This window comes from Ylistrum balloti, unplaced genomic scaffold (genome assembly GCF_031769215.1).
Source record: "Ylistrum balloti isolate Yb309-2 unplaced genomic scaffold, AGI_CSIRO_Ybal_v1 Utg369850, whole genome shotgun sequence".
In the NCBI taxonomy this organism is placed as follows: domain Eukaryota; kingdom Metazoa; phylum Mollusca; class Bivalvia; order Pectinida; family Pectinidae; genus Ylistrum; species Ylistrum balloti.
The window spans coordinates 1,914,649-1,936,348 of record NW_026782003.1 but is presented as its reverse complement, the minus strand read 5'-3'; the positions used below and the strand labels follow the sequence as shown (position 1 = coordinate 1,936,348).

Below are 21,700 nucleotides of genomic sequence, written 5' to 3'. Positions count from 1 at the left end.
TATTCACGGAATCACCAACCGGATTAGCTCTGTTAGATCCTACTATCAAATAAATTGGTCAAAAACTGATTTGGACATCTCCGCACAAGATCAAATGTTGAAAAGAGAGACAATAACTCCTCCTAAACATTGTTAAGTTCTCACCACCATTCAGGAAAATATGATTTCATATCCTGCTGATTATGTCTACATAGTTTGAAATAGATCGAGTGGAATATGTGGGAAGAGATGTCCAGACAATTAAAAGTTTACGACGGACGGACAATGCCATACTACAATACAATATACGTGTTGTGTTGAAGGTCGTGTATTCCTACTTTAATAACATTGACACTGTAATATCTCTAATACCAAACGGTTTATCCAACCTAAGATGATTATTTATTAATGGGATACAGTTCATAACATTTTACCCAACACAAACACTGAGTAGTCCAATCGTTCACTTGTCTTATGAACGTTTTCCAGTTCGGTAGAGACAGATTTCTCGAATCATTTTATATTTAAACGCTACAATCATGTTTATTTTACATTTTGTTGGATAACTCTCCACTTATCTAATTCGAAATATTTTGATTAATCTTTTTGAGATATCGTTTAAAGTAAAACGGAAACTTAAACATTAAGAGAAACATTTCTGTTAAAATATCAATCCACCCCTGACGTCAAGCGTACGATACATCGGAGCTACACATACGCAGGAACTTTTCATTTCGATACTATATTATGGTCTATAAATTAAAGTGAAGTGCCCTGGAAGGCCCTCTAGGACAACACTGTTTACATTGACTGTCCCATGTCACTACAGGAGATTGTTGATCATGGCAGGAGATTGAATACGTTTTCTATATTTGTTACAGATTTACAGAGGTAAAAATAATCTTCAGCAGTGAAATGTTTGGTCTGATGATGAAAGTAGTAGTAGTGGTGGTAATAGTAGTAGTAGTGGTAGTAGCAGTGGAAGTAGTAGTGGTGGTAGTAGTAGTTGTTGTAATAGTTGTAGCAGTAGTAGTAGCAGTAATAGTAGTAGTGGTAGTAATAGTAGTAGTGGTAGTACCAGCAGTTGTAGTGGTGGTAGTTGTAGTATTGGTGGTAGTAGTAGTAGTAGTAGTAGTAGTAGTAATAGTGGTAGAATGAGTAGTATGGTAGTAGTAGCAGTAATAGTAGTAGTAGTGGTGGTAGTAGTATTTGTTGTTATACTTTTAGTAGTAGTAGTAGTAGTAGTAGTAGTAGTAGTAGAAGTAGTAGTAGCAGTTGTAGTGGTGGTAGTGGTGGTAGTAGTAGTATCTGTTGTTATAGTTGTAGTAGTAGTGGTAGTAGTATTAGTGGTAGTGGAAGTAGTAGTAGTAGTGGTAATAGTGGTGGTAGCAGTAGTAGTATTAGTAGTAGGTAGTAGTAGTAAGTAGTAGTGGTAGTAGTGGTAGTAGTAGTGGTAGTAGTGGAAGTAGTGGTAGTAGTGGTAGTAGTAGTAGTAGTAGTAGTAGTAGTAGTAATAGTGGTGGTAGCAGTAGTAGTAGTAGTAGTAATAGTGGTAGTAGTGGTAGTAGTATTGGTAATAGTAGTGGTAGCGGTAGTAGTATTAGTAGTAGGTAGTAGTAGTAAGTAGTAGGAATGGTAGAAGTAAGAGTGGTAGTAGTAGTAATAGTAGTAGTGGTAGTGGTGGTAGTAGTATTAGTGGTAGTGGTAGTAGTATTGGTAGTGGTAGTAGTGGTGGTAGTAGTATTAGTGGTAGTGGTAATAGTAGTGATAATAGTAGTGGTAGCAGTAGTAAGAGTAGTAGTAGTAGTAGTGGTGGTAGTGATAGTAGTAGTGGTAGTAGTAGTTGTTGTTGTTGTAACAGTTGTCGTGGTTATAGTTGTAGTTGTAGTGGTGGTAGTGGTAGTAGTAGTAGTGGTATTTATCATCATTGTTATTGTTTTGTCGTGGGTGTACGCTGTGAATGTTTGCCAGGAAAATCAAGGAAAAACGAACTTTCGATATTATTATATTTACTTGCTTTTTCAGATGTTATTTGCTTCTTGTATTTCATGTATCATGATTTATGAATTAGATTTAACTTAATTAGCCTAACTTTGCATGACGCTTTATGTATGGATAATTATCACCATAGTTATAACCCTTTTATTTCTAAAAATTATTATAGCACAATGTTTTATTACTTATTCAACCTTGTTATCTTTTAATTTACACTATATTGATATATTTCATGTTAATTTTTACTCATTTGCTATGTAAGCGATTATTTACATTACTATTATAGTGTCTTAGTTCTCTGTGTAGCAACCCTTGCGTGATATGCAGGTACTCACTATTATGTCATAATCTTTTTTTAGTATATTTCGTTTTAAATCGTTATCAGTGCATGATATATATAATTATGTGGTGTTATGTTATTGTGTGTTTTACTCTCTCTTTGTAAATCTTATCAAGTGTTAGCTGCCACGGTGATAAGTTGGGTGCTGTAATACCCACATTTCTTTTGGTTTTTGTTGCTTTCATTTCAGTTTGTCGCAAATATAGCGCTACAGCTCTGATGTTTTCTTTGTTTAACATATGCAACATTACAGGAAATATTCTGGTATATTGTACAATATATATTTACAACTTTCTTAGTGTTTGGTGTGTTTTTTAGGTCTTGTTTTCTTCGTTTCCCGCTCTGTCTGTAACCACTTTCTCTAAATCTTACATCATCAACTGTCCATCATTTCAGCACATTTTGTGAGTTTAATTCCTAATTAAGGTGTTACATAATGTCAATCTGCCTCTCTATTTATCGTGCTAGGATAGGCGAGATCTACTTGCATTCTTCAAACTTCGTGATCTATGTGACCTAATATATTCTGTGTATTGGGCTATCAGTATTGTTTATCTGTTGATATTTTATTCTAGACACGAGGCCGCTCTTCGTAAATGCTGTCAATGTTAGTAATCTCAACACAATGTCTTTTTTTATTATAAGCCTTGGACATCGAAGTTATATCATTACATCAGGAATGCACTCATAGGCCATAAAATGTTGACACAGAATGTCAGAAAGTAGTTCAACTAAAAGGAGAACCCTCCAGGACTTGGTCATAAGGAGGGTTGAAAGGCTTAGCCACATGTTTGCATACTTAGAAAATAATTGTGATTTAGTGGTTTCAGTTTATATCAATTAAAATAGTATGCATACACTAAATCTGTTTTTGTATTGTTTAAAAATCAATATATAATATTAATTAAAAAAAAAAATCCGTTTGTCAAAATATTGATTTTTGAGACAATTGAATAGTATGGTCTGTAAAAAAAATCGATGAAATCATGAAAATATGTGTCCACTCAGCATCGAACCATTACCATAAACAGACACCACTGTTACACCTTTCTAGAAGTCTTTGTTTCGAATATTTATTTTAATGTAATTGATCCAAGATCTGATTGTTAAAATGGGTAAAATGTTGGATTGCGCCAGTGGTTAATATAGGGGTGGAAGTATAACTATACAGTGTTAGAGATTTATATGGAGAACAAACTTTTCTTAAAGTCAACGATGTAACCACAGGGCTGAGCCAACACACAAAACATCGGCACAAAAAGATGCACTTAACTCTACTACGTGCAGGTCTAGCTATAAATAGCATTTATTCGTCATTCGAAAAATACATCACGTACGTACATACATAAGATATCCTGTTTAGATATGAATTCGGCGGGAAAACCATTGTAGACCCTAGAGAGACCCGAGTGATTTTCCTATTCAAATTCACTGACAACAACCGAACCCAACAACCAATGAGGAAACGTATAATATATAGTCCTATTTATAGATTTCTAAACCACACCGTAGGTATATAAAAGTATTATACATCTACATCGATTAGTGTTGGCTCAGTCGTGTGGTTACTTCGTTCTTGAAATGGTTTCAAAATTTGTCTGTCACACAAATCCTTGTAGGTTCGAACCCTATGATAGCCACTGACGCCGTCCAATACTTTTTTTTCCTGTGTAAAAATGCCTCATCATCTTTAGTTACGCGTGTACAACTGCCACGGATTGTGTTAATGCATAAACACATTTTGACTATCACTAGAAATAATTTTATAGTTGATGTAGCATAATCAATTTTGTTAGTTTATTATACGTAAAATAGGTATATTGATTATGTTAACTTGAAAATGTGATACAACAGTCTGTGTACCGTCTATATATATATATATTTTATATTTCTTTTATTTTTACAATATATTTTACATAATACATAATAACATGAAACACACTTTCATCCATGCATACATTTTCATACATTCATGCACACATACATGTAATGATTTTTTATCATCATCATCATCATCATCATCATCCTTACATGTATCACCATCCGTAACATCATCATCTTCTGCATCATTACCATCATCACCATGAACATCATCATCATCATCACCATCATCATTCATATCGTCCTTACATGTATTATCATCATCATCACCATGAACATCATCATTATCAACATCATTTGCATCATTCATATCATCGCCTGCATTAAATACAATCATGATGACCATCATCATCTTTCCCATCATCATCTAGATCATCATCTATTTCGTCATTATCACACATACATGCAACCCCTTGCATATCTGCCCATCCACATATCCATACACATTTACGTTCATAACAGACAAATAGACATGCACATAGACAAAGACACAGCCTGAGAGAGAGAAAGAGAGAGAGAAAACGAGAGAGGAAGAGACATAGAAATGGAGATAAAGAGTAATAAGTAAGAGTTATGTTCCTGAAGCTACATGATACTGGGTGATGGTGGATATTTGATACATGAAAAATTATATATGCTATTGTATATAAATAATACATGTAGGTAATAAATGTGTCATTGTAACATTTGGATTAATTTGCCCACTTCTTCCAATCATTTACAAATTTCTCTTAAGCTATTTCCATTTACTGTACCTTTGAACTTTATAATGGTCAAATATAGTAAAAATCAGAGCATTAATATTCAGTGACTTGTGTAGGCATCTAGTTCTGTAAAGATATTGTTTAATTAGTGAGATGATTTGATTGTCAATTTGATATTATGTAGAGTTTTTAGTATTGATCTTGCCAAAAAGTAGGGTGTGTTTGTTTAAAGTAAACGGAATAAAAAGAGCTTTTAATAACAATTCTAAACTTTGAAAAAGATTTTGAGTTTGATCACATTCACAAAACAAATGTTCAATGGTTTCTCTTTCTGAGTTACAAAGATTACAGAGAGGACTATCTACAAGTTTTACTGAATTGGTTGTTAGAATCTGGTGATATACTCTGAACTCTAACAACTGAAGTTTGGAGTTTTTAGTAATTTGAAAAGGCATTGCATATATACTCTTCCAGTAATCCTCGTTAAAATTAAAGGTCTCTCCCCACTTTACTTTGCCTTTAGCAACTAGAGTGTTTATGTTATGTAATAATTCATGAAAAACTTTTGAACCTTTAGTCCTCTTCAGAAATATAGCAATGTTGACTGGTAGAACAGGACGAGTTAGTTTGTATTCCCCAATGTCATGGTTTTGTAAAGATTTTCTAATGGCTGATACTATGCCATTATATTTGAAAAAGTCTCTGTCAATGTTGTATTTATGTATAAATTCATCATATGTAAAGAAAGTTTATGTGTTGTAGTCCTTACTGGGTCTCCTATTAAGTAAATGCCTTTTCATACCATCTCGGATAAAAAAAACTGGTTTGCCACCAATTGTTACGTTATCATTATGCCATATAGGTGTTTGCAACAGTGACTTCCCCTTAAGTGATTTCATGTTATCTGAGTTATCTAATCTATGCCAAGCTCCCAAAACCCCTTTCCAAAAACTATTATTACAATTTTCTTGAGAAATATTTATACAGTTACCTCCAATATCTAGCAGTCTATTTACATTCACAAATTTCTCCAAAATTACGTTCCATCTGCCTGGAGATGAATATAACCTTATAATCCAACTCAATTTCAAAGCATCAAAGTTATAAATATAAGTGTCCTATGCTCGGTTATAACCGGAACAAGGACGTTAAGCTCCAAAAAAAAAAAAAAAAGAAAGTTATGAATATTAAGCATTTGTTTGTTTACTGTAAGTAAAATAGGTAGGTTGATTATGTTAACGTGAAAATGTGATACAACAGTTTGTTTATCGTTGGTGTATATATACCAGGCCACAAACACTTAAAGCAAACCTGATCTGGTCGTCATATTTCAACCGACTAATGTAAGGCACGTTTCATACAAAGTCCATCTAGGCAAACGGAACCGAAGGATCAGATTTGTTTTAAATTTTATTTCTGTTTTCTTGTTTACTTTCTATTTCTTACAGTCATTCAAAAAACATGGTTCAAAAACAAATACAGATTACATCATCATGAATTCTTTAAGTAGTGATGTGAAATGGCTAACTTATGTTTGATAATATGTATCTATATACACATCATGTTGTTTTCACCTGGTATTATATACATATATTGCTGTTGTCAGCTGCTGCATACATATACTGTTGTTGTCAGCTGTAATTATAGATATACTGTTGTCAGCTGTTGCTATATACATATACTGTTGTTGTCAGCTGTTTTTATAGATAACACTGTTGTTGTCAGCTGCTGCATATATATACTGTTGTTGTTAGCTGTTACTATATATATATACTGTTGTTTTCAGCTGTAAATATAGACATATAATGTTGTTGTTAGCTGTTGTAGTACACATATACTGTTGTTGTCAGCTGTAATTATATACATATACTGTTGTTGTCAGCTGTTACTATATACATATACTGTTGTTGTCAGCTGTAATTATATACATATAATGTTGTTGTCAGCTGTAATTATATACATATACTGTTCTTGTCAGCTGTTACTATATACATATACTGTTGTTGTCAGCTGTTGTTATAGACATACACTGTTTTTGTCAGCGACTGCATACATATACTACAGTGACGTCATTGTGTCTTTTATCGCTCTCATTTCTATATCCAAATACAGACAGGACAGGTATCGAGAAAAACATGTCTGGCGTTGTTCGCTTGATCGATAATGAAATGTTCTATATATAGACCTTTATACATAAGCTTCAGAGCCATAGGTATATATAAATGTTACACACGAGAACCAGATCGTATTGGCTCAGTCGTGTGGTTCCTTCGATATTCTTCAAAAGCTTATGGTTTATGAGAAAACATACTGGTGGGTTCGACCGCTGTGCCACTGGCGCTATCCAATACTTTTGACTTTTTGTTTGTTTTTGTTTGATATATAGAAACTAGATTGAAATAATTCTTTGAATTCCATTATTTTTCAAAATTGTGTTGAACTTTCGTAAGGGAAAAGAAAGAAAATGATAAAAACCAAGAATTAACTTCAATTCGATTGAAAAGAGGACATGTATTAAAAAATATCGATATTTCTTCCATCTGGTCGCAAATGAATTGTCTCGGTCGATCTATTACGAAAAAAAAAAGATTTATATTTGTAATGAAAATTTGATATAATTTCAACAGAAGTGTATGATCAATAAAGGACACTAAATAATATTAATAAAAAAATGAATAAAACAACAGAAATTAAGCATACAACATGGTTTATACTAGTAGAATACATGTATACTGAATAAGCAATTGATTGGTGATTTATTGTACAAATATACAAATATGTAAACCAGACATTAAATTTTAATTGCCTTGAGGGAAAACAATGCTTTATGATTTGTTGATTAAATATGTAAGTTTAAAGAGATAGATGATAATACAAAGAAATGTATCTACAAGAATAAAATGCTGAAAAAAGAAAACGAATCTAAATATTTTAAATAGTGTTGAATCAAAATGATATTCACGGAATCACCAACCGGATTAGCTCTGTTAGATCCTACTATCAAATAAATTGGTCAAAAACTGATTTGGACATCTCCGCACAAGATCAAATGTTGAAAAGAGAGACAATAACTCCTCCTAAACATTGTTAAGTTCTCACCACCATTCAGGAAAATATGATTTCATATCCTGCTGATTATGTCTACATAGTTTGAAATAGATCGAGTGGAATATGTGGGAAGAGATGTCCAGACAATTAAAAGTTTACGACGGACGGACAATGCCATACTACAATACAATATACGTGTTGTGTTGAAGGTCGTGTATTCCTACTTTAATAACATTGACACTGTAACATCTCTAATACCAAACGGTTTATCCAACCTAAGATGATTATTTATTAATGGGATACAGTTCATAAGATTTTACCCAACACAAACACTGAGTAGTCCAATCGTTCACTTGTCTTATGAACGTTTTCCAGTTCGGTAGAGACAGATTTCTCGAATCATTTTATGTTTAAACGATACAAACATGTTTATTTTCATTTTGTTGGATAACTCTCCACTTATCTAATTCGAAATATTTTGAATAATCTTTTTGAGATATCGTTTAAAGTAAAACGGAAACTAAAACATTAAGAGAAACATTTCTGTTAAAATATCAATCCACCCCTGACGTCAAGCGTACGATACATCGGAGCTACACATACGCAGGAACTTTTCATTTCGATACTATATTATGGTCTATAAATTAAAGTGAAGTGCCCTGGAAGGCCCTCTAGGACAACACTGTTTACATTGACTGTCCCATGTCACTACAGTATGAGGGACACTAAGGTGGGCAATGTCAATCTATGTGGAACATTTTACTGTCCTCTTCTACTCAAAACACTTTTACCAAATGATTAAGAAATAAATTTTCTGGATATTCGTATCGGACTTTTTATTCTTAAAAAAAAAAAAAAAACAAAACAAAGAGATGTAAAAAGAAACAGAACTGCTGCACTTTTTCCTATAATTATACCCCAAATATACCTCAATGTGCAGCTTTATCACGTCATGATGAAATAAATAATATCAGTGTCTGTCCACCCCCACCCTTGACGTCTTCAGACCTATCCATATGCTTATGGTTAATTGTGTCAAAAGGTTGTGTAGGAGAAAGACTTATACTGGAGTACAAGAGCAGAATCAATATGAAATATCCCGATGCTGTTATCCTTTTTCTGACTTTTACAAGTCTTTTCATAGTTAAGCCTGGGACTAGTGAAACAACATCATCAACAACGACAACACCATCCTCAACACAATCATCTACCGCTACTTCCACAGGAACTTCTACAACACAAACAACGGTGAATTCAGAACCTACTTCAACTTCAGCCACAATATCAACATCCACATCAGTTGTAACACAAACTTCAACATCAGCTGCAACATTAACTTCAACTTCAACATCGGCTGCAACTGCAACATCAACACCAGTTATAACAGCAACATCAACACCAACTCCAACATCAGATTCAACACTGACTTCAACACCAGCTTCAACATTAACATCAGTTCCAATATCAGCTTCAACTCCAACATCAGATTCAACATCAACTCCAACACCAGCTTCAACAGCAACATCAACACCAGCTGCAACATCAACTCCAACATCAGTTTCAACAGCAACAACACCAGCTGCAACACCAACTCCAACATCAGCTTCAACAGCAACAACAACACCAGCTGCAACATCAACTCCAACATCAACTGCAATATCAACTGCAGGAACAACTCAAACATCAACTTTAACATCAGCTCCAAATTCGTCATCTCCCGTGGCATCTGTAGAACCTGTGACAAGTCAAATAACCGAATCATTGAATTCAACAGCAACAGGCAACACGACAGATAATACAACAACTACATTGCAGCCACCCTTAAATGAGGCTGTGGTTTCTGAAGTTGACGAAAGCACTATCGCTGTTGCCGCCGTGGTGGCAATCATTGTTTGCCTCGTTCTGATGGTTGTAGCAGCTGTTGTGGGACATTTCGAAAACAAATTGTTGGGATTTTCAATAAAAAGAAAATTATCTATGTTTGTCAATAATGGGGAATCAGTTGACCTAACCTTATCCGAGCAATACACAGCATTTTAGTACAAAGGTTTGGACATAAAATATGACATGTAGGTGATCCAAGCGCTAGCCAAAAATCAGATGGATATTGAAAACTCCAGAACACTGGCGATGAGCAATGATACATGGCACGGGAAATGTTATTGTTTCAAATTTTACAGTATATATACATGTTTATATTGACGCAATGGTGACAAATTTATTCTGTGAAGATAAATGTGTCAGACATTTGTTCTTTCTTGTGAATTGATGTTGGATAAAAATTATACGTGGACGGTGAATTTCTTAGCTCTGTAGAATATGCAAGACTCGTCAGTGTCATGTGTCATTGGAGAAGGGATTGTTGCGATTATAAAAATATACGACCATCACCAGGTAATTTAAAACATTTTTCTGCTCATAAAATTCTTACGAAAGAAGTGTTATGAATAATAAAAATATCACTCACTGCTATCGCATTGTAGTCATTAACTTGCTTCTCTCGAGGAGCAAATGATATAGAACTACTTCCTGATACCGGTAATAAATTAGTGTGTGTAACCATGACTTTCCACCAGAGAAACTTTGATACACGCTGCAAAAAGTGTAACTGTTCAACTGGAGGAAGATACGTTTGTACATTTCTTGTGGACATTTTACTATATCCCTGGACCCAATAACTTAAACACACAATATCTCGATAAATAAAGAGTTATTTCCCTTATATCTCAACAGAGCATGGTGTAATCACCTATGTATGAGAGTAAAATAATATAATCACATTCTGTTATCTGAAAGTTCAGGAAGTGTGATAATCTTACAGTATTCTAACACGACTTTGTTATCTTTAGATTGTAAAGAAACATATGATACAAAACATATATCACTAAGCTACTAAGTAGGATAACAATGACGTTACATATCTTTTCAGTGTACAATTTTTAGTATATATATGATCTATTGTCATAAGCCTGAAAATTTTACTTTGTATATGTAATTATCGCACGTTCTAATTCATTTATAAGAGAGTCATGTATGTTCTATCTGTATTAGATTAACCACTTTGTTTATAAGGTAAATGCATTCACGTATGGCCATCAACTCAAGATGTGTTCATATTTGAGGCATCTATCATCTGCTAGTGATATAAACATCAAAACGAAAGGCACATGATGTTGGAGCGCCTGCATACATTACCTGAACCTTTGGTGTAGGATCGCTTGCCTATCTTACATGAACTTTTGGTGTAGGGTCGCTTGCCTATCTTACCTGAAATTAGAGTGTGGGGGTGCCTGCCTATCTCTCCTGAAGTTTTTGGTGTAGGATCGCTTGCCTATCTTACCTGATATTATGGTGTAGGATCGCTTGCCTATGTTACCTAAAGTTTGAGTGTAGGAGTGCTTGCCTATCTCACCTGAAGTTTTTGGTGTAGGAGTGTCTATGTTACCTGATATTATGGTGTAGGATCGCTTGCCTGTGTTACCTGAAGTTTGGGTGTATGAGTGCCTGCCTATCTTCCATGAAGTTTAGGTGTATGAATTGCCTATCTTACCTGTTATTATGATGTAGGATAGCTTGCCTATCTCACCTGAAGTTTTTGGTGTAGGATCGTTTGCCTATGTTACCTGTTCTTATGGTGTAGGATCGCTTGCCTATGTTACCTGAGGTTTGAGTGTAGGAGTGCCTGCCTAACTCACCTGAAGTTTTTGATGTAGGATCACCTGCCTATCTTACCTTGAGCTTTGGCGCATGACAGCCCGTCTTTTTTACTTGAGTAGTTTTTGTAGGACCGCCCTCCTATCTTACATGAAATTGTGTTGTGTCTTTTATGTTCAATGGATATATTTAGTCTAACAATACATGTACTAATAATGTATTTCTTAGCACTGCTTAGATGATTCTTTGTAACTCGACTGTTAACTCAAGACCGAACTCTCCTCAATAATGACGTTTTGAAACATTCTGCGTATAGTCTACTGAGGGTATGTGTATTAATTAATCGTCATCAGGCAGTCCCAATAGCTGCTTAGTTACACCATCCAACTTATAAAACACGCCCGATCATAAACCAACCCTTGAGTCTATACCACAGTGCATGTTGTCAAACTTCCTGATCTGTAATAGGCGAGTAAATATTACAGCCGTCTGAGACCTGTTATCGTAACATATTGCTCAAAAGTTCAAAATGTAACCTTCTAGAAACATTGCATTGAAGATAACATACTCAGGGGGCCAAAAAGGGCGAAATGATAGAGAATTATTTTTTTATACTTGTTAACATATTCAGAACTCGATTTGTAATATTCTGATCACTTGTCATTCCGATTTTTTCGTCGAATGTAACACTTAAATGATAAAAACAATTTTGGACGCCATGATGTTCTCCTTATGGGTACCCCTATTAACAAAAGCAATTCATTGATTAATATCTAACTCAATCTGAACTAAATCGGAGATAGTTCTTCCTGATATATATTCATGAAAAGGTGGTAGTTACGTCTGTATTTGCCAGTACAGACAAACAGCTTATATTGATGTTGAAAGCCTGTGAGAGAAAATTTCATTAGATTTTGTTAGAGACTACGTAATACTTTTGTAATCATGGTCTCTAGTGTTATGTTAGAATTTCTAGGATTTCTATTCCTTGGTGTCTGTGTTTGTCCCATGGAATGTGCAATGGAAGCAAACGGTACAAACCCGACTACTTCGACACCCGACGTGAGTACCACGTCACTGCCGTCCTCGAGTGTAATTTCGTTTGATCATGTATCCCCGAATGATACTGAAACAAATCCCACAAGCCAGGCTAACTCGACAGCCGACGTAACTGTGACAACCGTGAAATCTGTAAATCTGAAAACGTCAACAACGTCAAGTGCAAAAACGTCAACAACGTCAAGTGCAAAAACGTCAACAACGTCAAGTGCAAAAACGTCAACTTCGACAAAGTCTGCTCAACAGCTAGAGGAAGAGAAACGTAAACAGGAAGAAGAGCTGAGACGGAAGAATATCAACAACAGTATAGCGTCATTAGTCATAATTGCAGGCAGTCTTCTCCTTATATGTGTGGCATCTTTTGCCAGCAAATTGGACAAACCGACCAAGAAGCTCCAAACTCAAACACAGACTTTCATTCCCAAAATGAACAGAGCCCATTGTGGTTCGTTAGAGGATATTCATACCTTCCCCAAGCAGAGCACTTAACAAATTCCATGATTTATCAAAACGTTGTAAAACTATGATCGGGTAGATTTTTCAGACACTTGTTACGTATCGGTTGCTTTCTGTGATAAATTAGAGGAAAGTAAAATACACTTGATGTGTAAACATCATAATATGGTTTTCTTGCCTTGTTGTGACTGAACAACGAGATGTCTATAGCGGCGAGTCAAATATGGCGGATATTTTCTGGAAGGATGGGTCTCCTCCGTATTTCAGATACTTTGGTGCAGGATTTCGTACACAACTTTTAGAGAATACACACATGTAGCTTGTTGATCATGACAGGAGATTGAATACATTTTCTATATTTGTTACAGATTTACAAAGGTGAAAATAATCTTCAGCAGTGAAATGTTTGGTCTGTGAAGATGAAAGTTGATCATTAAAACGTTTTCTTACAGATGAGAATGAGACACGGGTATACCTATCAAAACAAGCCAAGGTTTTTTTATCATGTCTTCGCTTTACAGTGAGATAGCTAAACTAGACCAAAGAGACGTTTTACTGTGTTTAATCTTCGTGCAAATGGGTCAAAATGCTCAAAGTATTTATCTCAAACGAAGTCAGTGATGTGCACGTATCCTACCACAATCCTAATAAATGTTAGCCTCAATACATCAGTCTGTTAGAGAAAATAAAACCTTGTCCTCTGTCGGTGGAATGTAAACATATGCGAATACAAGCGGAGACAGAGGTAAGACCTGTATTTACCATGGTTACATAATTCAATTATTTTAAAGTTTAAATATCAAATATACATTTATTCACCTTATAGACATCTCTATCCAAGACTGTGATATATCGTTGACTTTTTGCTATATAGCTAACTGAAGTACTGTATTGTTTTAGTTATTAAGATATATTCTGTCGTGGAGGCGTTCTGAGATTGAATACAATTATTTTATCGTAATGGAACTGCGTGATTTTTGTCATTTTAATTAATTTATCATACTGGAGCTATGTGATGTTTGTCACTATAATTAATTTATCATACTAGAGCTACGTGATTTTTTTGTCATTATAATCAACTTATTATACTGGAGCTATGTGATTTTTTGTCATTATAATAAATTTATCATACTGGAGCTATGTGATGTTTGTCACTATAATTAATTTATCATACTGGAACTACGAGATTTTTGTCATTATAATTAATCTATCATACTGGAACTCCGTGATGTTTGTCATTATAATTAATTAATTATACTGGAGCTATGTGATGTTTGTCACTGTAATTAATTAATTATACTGGAGCTATGTGATCTTTGTCACTATAATTGATTAATTATACTGAGCTATGTGATGTTTGTCATTATAAATAATTAATCATACTGGAGCTATGTGATTTTTATCATTACAAGTAATTTCTCATTTTAGAACTACGAGATTTTTGTCATTTAATTAATTTATCATACTGGAGCTACGAGATTTTTTTTCATTATAAATAATTAATTATACTGGAGCTATGCGATTTTTATCATTGCAAGTAATTTCTCATTTTAGAACTACGATGATTTTGTCATCACAATTGATTTCTAATGTTGGAACTACGTGATTTATATCATTACAATAAGTTCATCGTATTTAAATTTCGTGATACGTGTCATTTAAATAAAGGCGTAATTTCCATTGTCTATGTTTTTTTTATTCTTTGATTTGAAATTTTGACACATTTGGTTGTCGGTGACCGCCTAATATTCCGAAGACCCAATAGCCCGAAGGCCCGTTAGTCCGATTTGTCTTAAAATATTCAGCACGCATGTTTACATTTCAGAAAAAAAGTTTACAACGACATAAAACAGCCACATGCGCTCGTTGGAACCTTGCCCTCATATGCGGAAAATCCGGCAGTTCTTAAGCATCATCATCGCCATCAACAATTTCAGCCAATATTTTGTCGAAGGTCCGTTTTATTGGGACAATTTGGTCATCGGCATTCGGTTAAAGCAGCTCCATATTGTATGACGACATCGGTCTGCAGGATGTTCGTGTTCCGCACTCTGAAATGTTTACAAAGTAGATATATATATACATGCATAATTTAATAACAGATTGGAATTTGTTATCAATATTAAATTATTTGTATTTAGGTGAATTTAATGTACAAAGAAGTAAGAAACATTCTGTTTCACTTCTATGATAAAATACCTTAACATTTATAATTGATTGTTTTAAAATAAAACATGTGGCTGCCTGTTTTCAAGAGTTTAACAGCCAGAAGTATTTTGGCAAAATTCAGCAAGTAATCACCATTTTATGTTTACAAATATATACATTTTTATATCTGCACTATTTAAATTAAAATTTGTAAAAGTACACATTTGCTACATACCTCAAGTACATTGATGTCAGCATCTTTATCGTCAATGTCGAATAGATCTGAAGTCAGCGCTGCACGGCATTCCTTTCGCCAACATCTCCAATATATTTTGCGGCCAATATCGCGATTTTATGGTATCTGAATCCATCGTACACAAGGATTTACCCCGTTTGATTCCATCCATACAGTACGCCATGTTGTCCGAAGGACAAACTGGTTTTGCTTGATCTCTTTGTTTCTACGTAAGACTTAAACTGTTTTTTTTGTTTCCGCGCTGCAAGTTTTCATGATTTTTTTTATCATTCAAGTCAGAATCCATAAAACTTACCGTGCAGGATTTTCTCAAGTTTTTTTTCGCGCCATCTTCGCCGCTCATGTAAGTCGGATTCCCCGCACTGTTTACCGTGCATGATTTCTTCTACATTTTTTTCGCGCCATTTCTGTTAATGTTCCCATCGCTTACAAATATATGTCGCCTTTCACTTAACTTTTATAGAAGATAAAAAACATAGGGCCATTTTCTCTCGCGATTTTTTGTACCAAAACCTGTAGTAAATGTTACGAAGATTTCTGTTATTATTACCTAACTATTGTTCTCTCCAAATTTCGTCATTATTCTATTTAAAGTTAAATAAGAAAACAAAATATGTAACCATTTTCGGACTATCGGGCCTTCGGACTATTGGACCTTCGGACTGTTGGGCCTTCGGACTTTTAGGCCTTCGGAATATAAGGGTGTCACCTGTTTACGTGTAGTGAATTACATCATTCAGGCCACAGTTGCTTCAAGTTAATCACTGGTTAGCAAAACAAGTTAACATGTGAATAGTTGCCGAATTGGTGAGACAGGTTAGAGCAAATGGAGACAGATGTTGTTATAAAAACATCAAACATTTTACACTTCAATCTGTTACCGAATTGGAAGTCAAGTACTTCGTGACACAGCATTGGTTGTGAGGTTGTAGGATCTCCCGGAGAGACGTGACAGCTTGGGCGATCAAGTGTTGGTCCACATGTACATACCTCAGGTTCATATCTGAGGTGTCTGTTTCTAGATCGGTTTGTGAGGAAGATAATCTGAAACTGGCAGATCTGAGCTGACGCGGTTGTGTCTTTGGGCACGATACCTCACTCTGTTTGTTCTTGACAGCTTGCTACGGGTCTCGCGTTCAGTGACGTATCCACAAGCTGCTGCATAGAGACCCGGCCGAATGAAAATGGCTGGCTTTTGGAGCAAATGACCAAATTCATTTTAACGCTTTTCCATGGTTAGTATTTTTGCTTAAACGCAGCTTAAAACTTGAGACTGTAAATATCAAGATACGAATTAAGCTGAACTTTATCTCTATCCATAAATGATTCAAACAGAGACGCATTGTGTACATTTGAAATGTAGGTCACAGTGACAGTGGCCCAAATTGAGAAGATTTCTGGGTCTTTCCGGACAAATTTCTTTCCGAGTTTGGTCTGAAAATATAACCTCTTTTGTCCATACCTTATTTGGTGCTATGATATATGTCCAATCCAAGGACAGGCTCAGAAACTGTTCCTAAAGGAAACTTGCACAGTTCATTGTGCTCTCTACGATTTTTATTAATAAATATCTTGATAAGTTAGAAAATACACGTGTACATTCTCCGAAAGTTGTCCTTGTTGAACGTATTCCCCCCTCTTTTTATTGGTAATTTGTCGATTTATTGTGCATATTAATACACTAATCTCCTTCTGGAGGAAACAAGCATTAATGATGTGACAACCTCGTAAATAGGACACAAAATATTGATTTTATTTTCAAAGAAACTTTGCAGATCTTTTTTTTTTGAAATGTAGATAATTTGATATTATCGTATCAAAAAGAAGCTCCAAGACCAAGTATATATGAAATAGACACCAGCACATTGCGCTGAAAATTAATAAACAGGTGTTTATAGTCTCCAGTTGTGTTTTCACTGTACATATGCACAAATGATTTATATCTTTGCATGGTACGTTGCTTTTGGTGGGAAAAAATACAATAACCAACCACATCTTGGAAAGAAAATCATTTTTATTAAACTTCAATAACCTGTTCTAGATACACATATCTACAAACAATATTTTTATCTATACACACACCAATACAGGCATGGGTCACTATAATGAAGTTCAAACCAGGAAGTTAATAAAGGACAACTTGTAATAAAGACATCCACTTTTTCTCAGCAGTACACTACATGTAAGACAAAACAGAAGTACTGGGCGCTATCACAGACTCGGAGTCTATTCTAGGTCGGTGGTGCTGTTGTTTAAAGTTTGACTACTATTGTCTGTCAGCACTTTCTTAAATTACCATTTTTAAAAAACTTCTTTTTGTCTTTTGTCATCAGATTATATGTTTGAATGCCTATATATGCACTTTTAATTAAGTTTACTATTTTTGGAAAAAAGTACTGGTATTAATGACCTATTTCTACTGATTAAAGGTAAATTTAACAGTCTTTGAACTGACAGTCTGCAATCATAGAGATATCATGTCACTTTTCATTAAAATTATAACTTTTGTATTTATAATTCCAGTAAATTTCCTCAACTTTATTTTTTGTTCCATACGAAAGCATCTTCCTAATAAGGTTCATAGAGTAAGTAAATTAAAATAAAATTTGATGGGAAACTAATATTATATGTTATCTTATATCATGTGAAGAACTTTTCACTGTACAAGTGACAGCAATAACATCTAGAAACTCAAAGCTAGACACACTCAAAGAATCACTATCATTCTTCACCATTTCCACTACAGAACACACAGTAATAAACCTTGTTCCACTGTGCATGTCAGCTGAATATTTTCTCCATTAATCTGATGGAAGTTTTTCATTTAAAACCCAGTACAATGTATATGAATATAAAAACATGAGAAAAATGACATATTTATACTATTTCTACTGAATTCTACTGAATTGTAAAATGAAAAAAAAAAATGCCAAAAATTTAAGGTATGAATTAAACAAGACACACAAGTTGAGCAAATTATTTAAAATAGTATATGATAAATAGCTGTTTTATCACATATTTATACTACTATTTTTACTGATGTATCTGACATCACAATCTCCATCATCCACAACACAGGGAGATGTCCAACTTTTAATGTATCCATAAAATAAATATTCTGAAATGAAAGACGTGAAAAGTACGAAAATCTCAAAAAATTAATATAGTTTAGTAATATATACTGTTTCTGTAGTCGCAGCCATCTTTTTATAGGAATCAGAACTGTGCACTGGTTTTCACTGTAAACATAATTCTTCAATGTAGAAATAGACTCAATATAGCATGCATTAGTCATGTAAACAAACAGAGCGTGACTGTTAAATCAACAAAGAATATTGTTTACAGTAATTAAAAGTTCAATATATATATATTATAATTAATACCACAAGTTAAAGAATTAAATATAAAATACAAAAAAATATAGACATGTGTATATTGTAAATGCTACCACTTTCCATGGAAACATGTATATGATGATATTCTGTATCATCAACACAAAGAAACCTGATTTTACAGATAAAAGAATGTTGTTATTGCAAATATCACAGTACTACATGTACACAGATGTAAACTGAAGTTGCCCTTTTCCAATGTTGTAGAAACAGTTATGAAAACAAGACATCAAAATTGTAAAATAAAAAAAAAAAAAAAAGCGAAAATTTGAGGTACGAATTAGACAAGACACACAAGTTGAGCAAATTATTTAAAATAGTATATGATAAATAGCTGTTTTATCACAGTGTGTTGGTCTTCGTTAGTTGTGTAGTACATACATACCGTATACATATTTTCACGAATCATACAATGCCACAAAGTACAACCTCTATATATATCTAACCGATCATTTATTGACTATTTAGTCTATGGAGTATGTTATCATATATATCTATGATTAAATATGGATTACGGTAGTTATCTATGATAATCGAAAGCTGAAAAATGTTCCCTTTCCCAATGAACTGAAGCTCTGTCACATGTACTCGTAGGTTACGATATATTCCTATATTCTGTGTGCTCCATTTTACAGTCAATATAGTCTTTATGTGGACATAATTCAGTTTCACAATCGCAAGTTACCATGTTGATGGTACATACCTATGAAAATAATATTCAAGAAAGTTTAAATTATGCAACATAACATTTAGGACGATTTCTCACAAATCTGCCAATTCATAAGGACAGTTCTTTCTGAGCACTGATATAATTCATTTCCACAAAGTACAACCTAGAGAATAACTTATCACTAGTTTCACAAATCATTCATTTCCATTTATTATTTTAAATGAATAATAAAAATCAATAGAAATGAGGAAATAACATGTAACATGTACAACCTATATGAATCTAACCAATCATATATTGACTATTTCGTATATGGAGAAGATTAGTATTAAACAATTTCCATTCAGATTGTACCGTTGTAAAAATATCAAAGCAAAATAGTTTAAGTAATATAAAATGGTTTTTGAAGGATCAGAATGCAAAAACTACAGGAGATTAGGGACGGATAAAGTACAAATAAAGTACACTAACAAGAGAGAAATGGCATTTGTTAGACTGTAAATGCCGTAGCTCAAGGAACAATTATGATGTATAATTACCAGCATTCAGACAGTGAGAATGTAAATAAAAGAATTTCTATACACATAATGATATGGAATGACATGATGCCATTAAAATATATCTTTATATCTTATTTCTAACTGATAATATTAACACAGCTTTGTAAACAGTAAACTAGGCTACATATACCATTACACTGAGCACTTAAGGTATATATGTTAGTCTGTAAAATCGATTCGTTCACATCAACAATAAAACATGTACCATGACAGCTCACTGGATAAGGCATTAAGAGTACATGTTATAGACATTACTTAGTATTTATGTTAAATGAATAATAAAAATCAATAGAAATGAGAAAATAACATGTAAACATTGCACTCTAGAAAACTAGTAAAAAAAGACAAAGTATTTACAGGGGGATATCATTAAAAGAAAACAGAAAAATAAAACGTGAAACCAGAAAAACAAAAAGTGAAAACAAAAATAAAAGGAGTTGAAAACAGAAAAATAAAGGTATTTACCCTGTGTAAGAAAAATGTAAATGACTGATAACCTTCCATAGGTCATATATACAAACAAAACTTAGATACTTAAAAATAACATAGAACTAAAGTGATTGTCAAAAATAAAACCAAGAAACAAGATAAGGAAACATCAGGGACTAAATGCACATTGTTAATCTGGTACTTTGGCTGTGGTAGATCAACAAAGAAACCATTACATTATGGAACTCTGGACCTCTCACTCCCACAATATATCTCCAGCTCCAAGAAAGGATCACTGTTACTTTAAGTACAATCTCAACATTGTTTACCCTGGAATAAGCCCATATCTAGCAATTAGTCCACCTATATCTATTACCATTCAGTGGAACTACAAACAAACAGTAATTTATTGTCCAATAATAAGCCCACCTTCTTACCTTGGATCAGAAATTGTCCTGTAATAAGCCCCACCTCTTAGTGAGAAATTGTCCTATGATAAGCCCACCACCTAACTTTGTGTTCTAGATAATGTGCTGTCCCTTCAGGCTTATTGCAGAATAAATAATGTAATATCACAATATATCAGTTCTTCTACCATTAATCTTTGACATTTACAAAATAAAAAATAAAATAAATACCCTTTGAAGTATTAAAAAAAAAAAACCACGGTAGTAAGGTGGGGATAACATTAAGTAAATTCCGCAAAGAAGTGTAAATGATCTTGTGAAAATAAAAAAAAAAAAAAAAATATATATATATAAATATATAAGTAGGTAAGGCATAACATATATATGTACAGTTTTGATAAAAAGAAAGTAGAAAATATAAATGCTTTTTATATTGGTCCGAAAATAAATACATAAATATTGACAAATTAAATATCAATAAAAAGTGTTTACAAGTGAAATACACTATCGTTTTATACTTCATTTAGCCAAACAGACAATATGAATGATGTAATTTGATTACAAACAGGATGAAATGACATCGGTTACACTATTCCCATAAAAGTACCGAAGCAGTGCTTTATGTGGCCAGTATGTCACATAGTTTAAGGTGGTTAACTCTTGTCAGAGTTAAGTTAAGACAATATAAGGTCATGGAGTCGACCTTTAAAATATGGCGTCGG

The 21,700-nt window shown here is 33.7% G+C and overlaps 2 protein-coding genes across 2 annotated transcripts; both read left to right on the top strand.

Annotated features, from left to right (window-relative positions):
- Positions 1–796: 796 nt before the first annotated feature.
- LOC132545511 (uncharacterized) lies at positions 797–9,987 on the top strand. Its single transcript, XM_060209194.1, has 4 exons — positions 797–870; positions 1,619–1,691; positions 2,005–2,020; positions 8,990–9,987. Exons 1-4 carry the CDS (start codon positions 797–799, stop codon positions 9,985–9,987), a joined length of 1,161 nt encoding a protein of 386 aa, XP_060065177.1.
- A 2,559-nt stretch (positions 9,988–12,546) lies between these two features.
- On the top strand, positions 12,547–13,149 carry LOC132545510 (uncharacterized). The gene has a single exon (XM_060209193.1). The coding sequence runs from the start codon at positions 12,547–12,549 to the stop codon at positions 13,147–13,149; it is 603 nt and encodes a 200-aa protein (XP_060065176.1).
- The last annotated feature ends 8,551 nt before the right edge of the window (positions 13,150–21,700 follow it).

What these genes read in the sequence shown, in the direction of transcription:
- LOC132545511 (XM_060209194.1), top strand. Translation starts at nt 797, where the DNA reads ATGTCACTACAGGAGATTGTTGATCATGGCAGGAGATTGAATACGTTT. An exon ending in TTTGTTACAGATTTACAGAG is followed by an intron (nt 871 to 1,618) that starts GTAAAAATAATC and finishes TAGGAATGGTAG; the next exon opens with AAGTAAGAGTGGTAGTAGTA.
- LOC132545510 (XM_060209193.1), top strand. Translation starts at nt 12,547, where the DNA reads ATGGTCTCTAGTGTTATGTTAGAATTTCTAGGATTTCTATTCCTTGGT.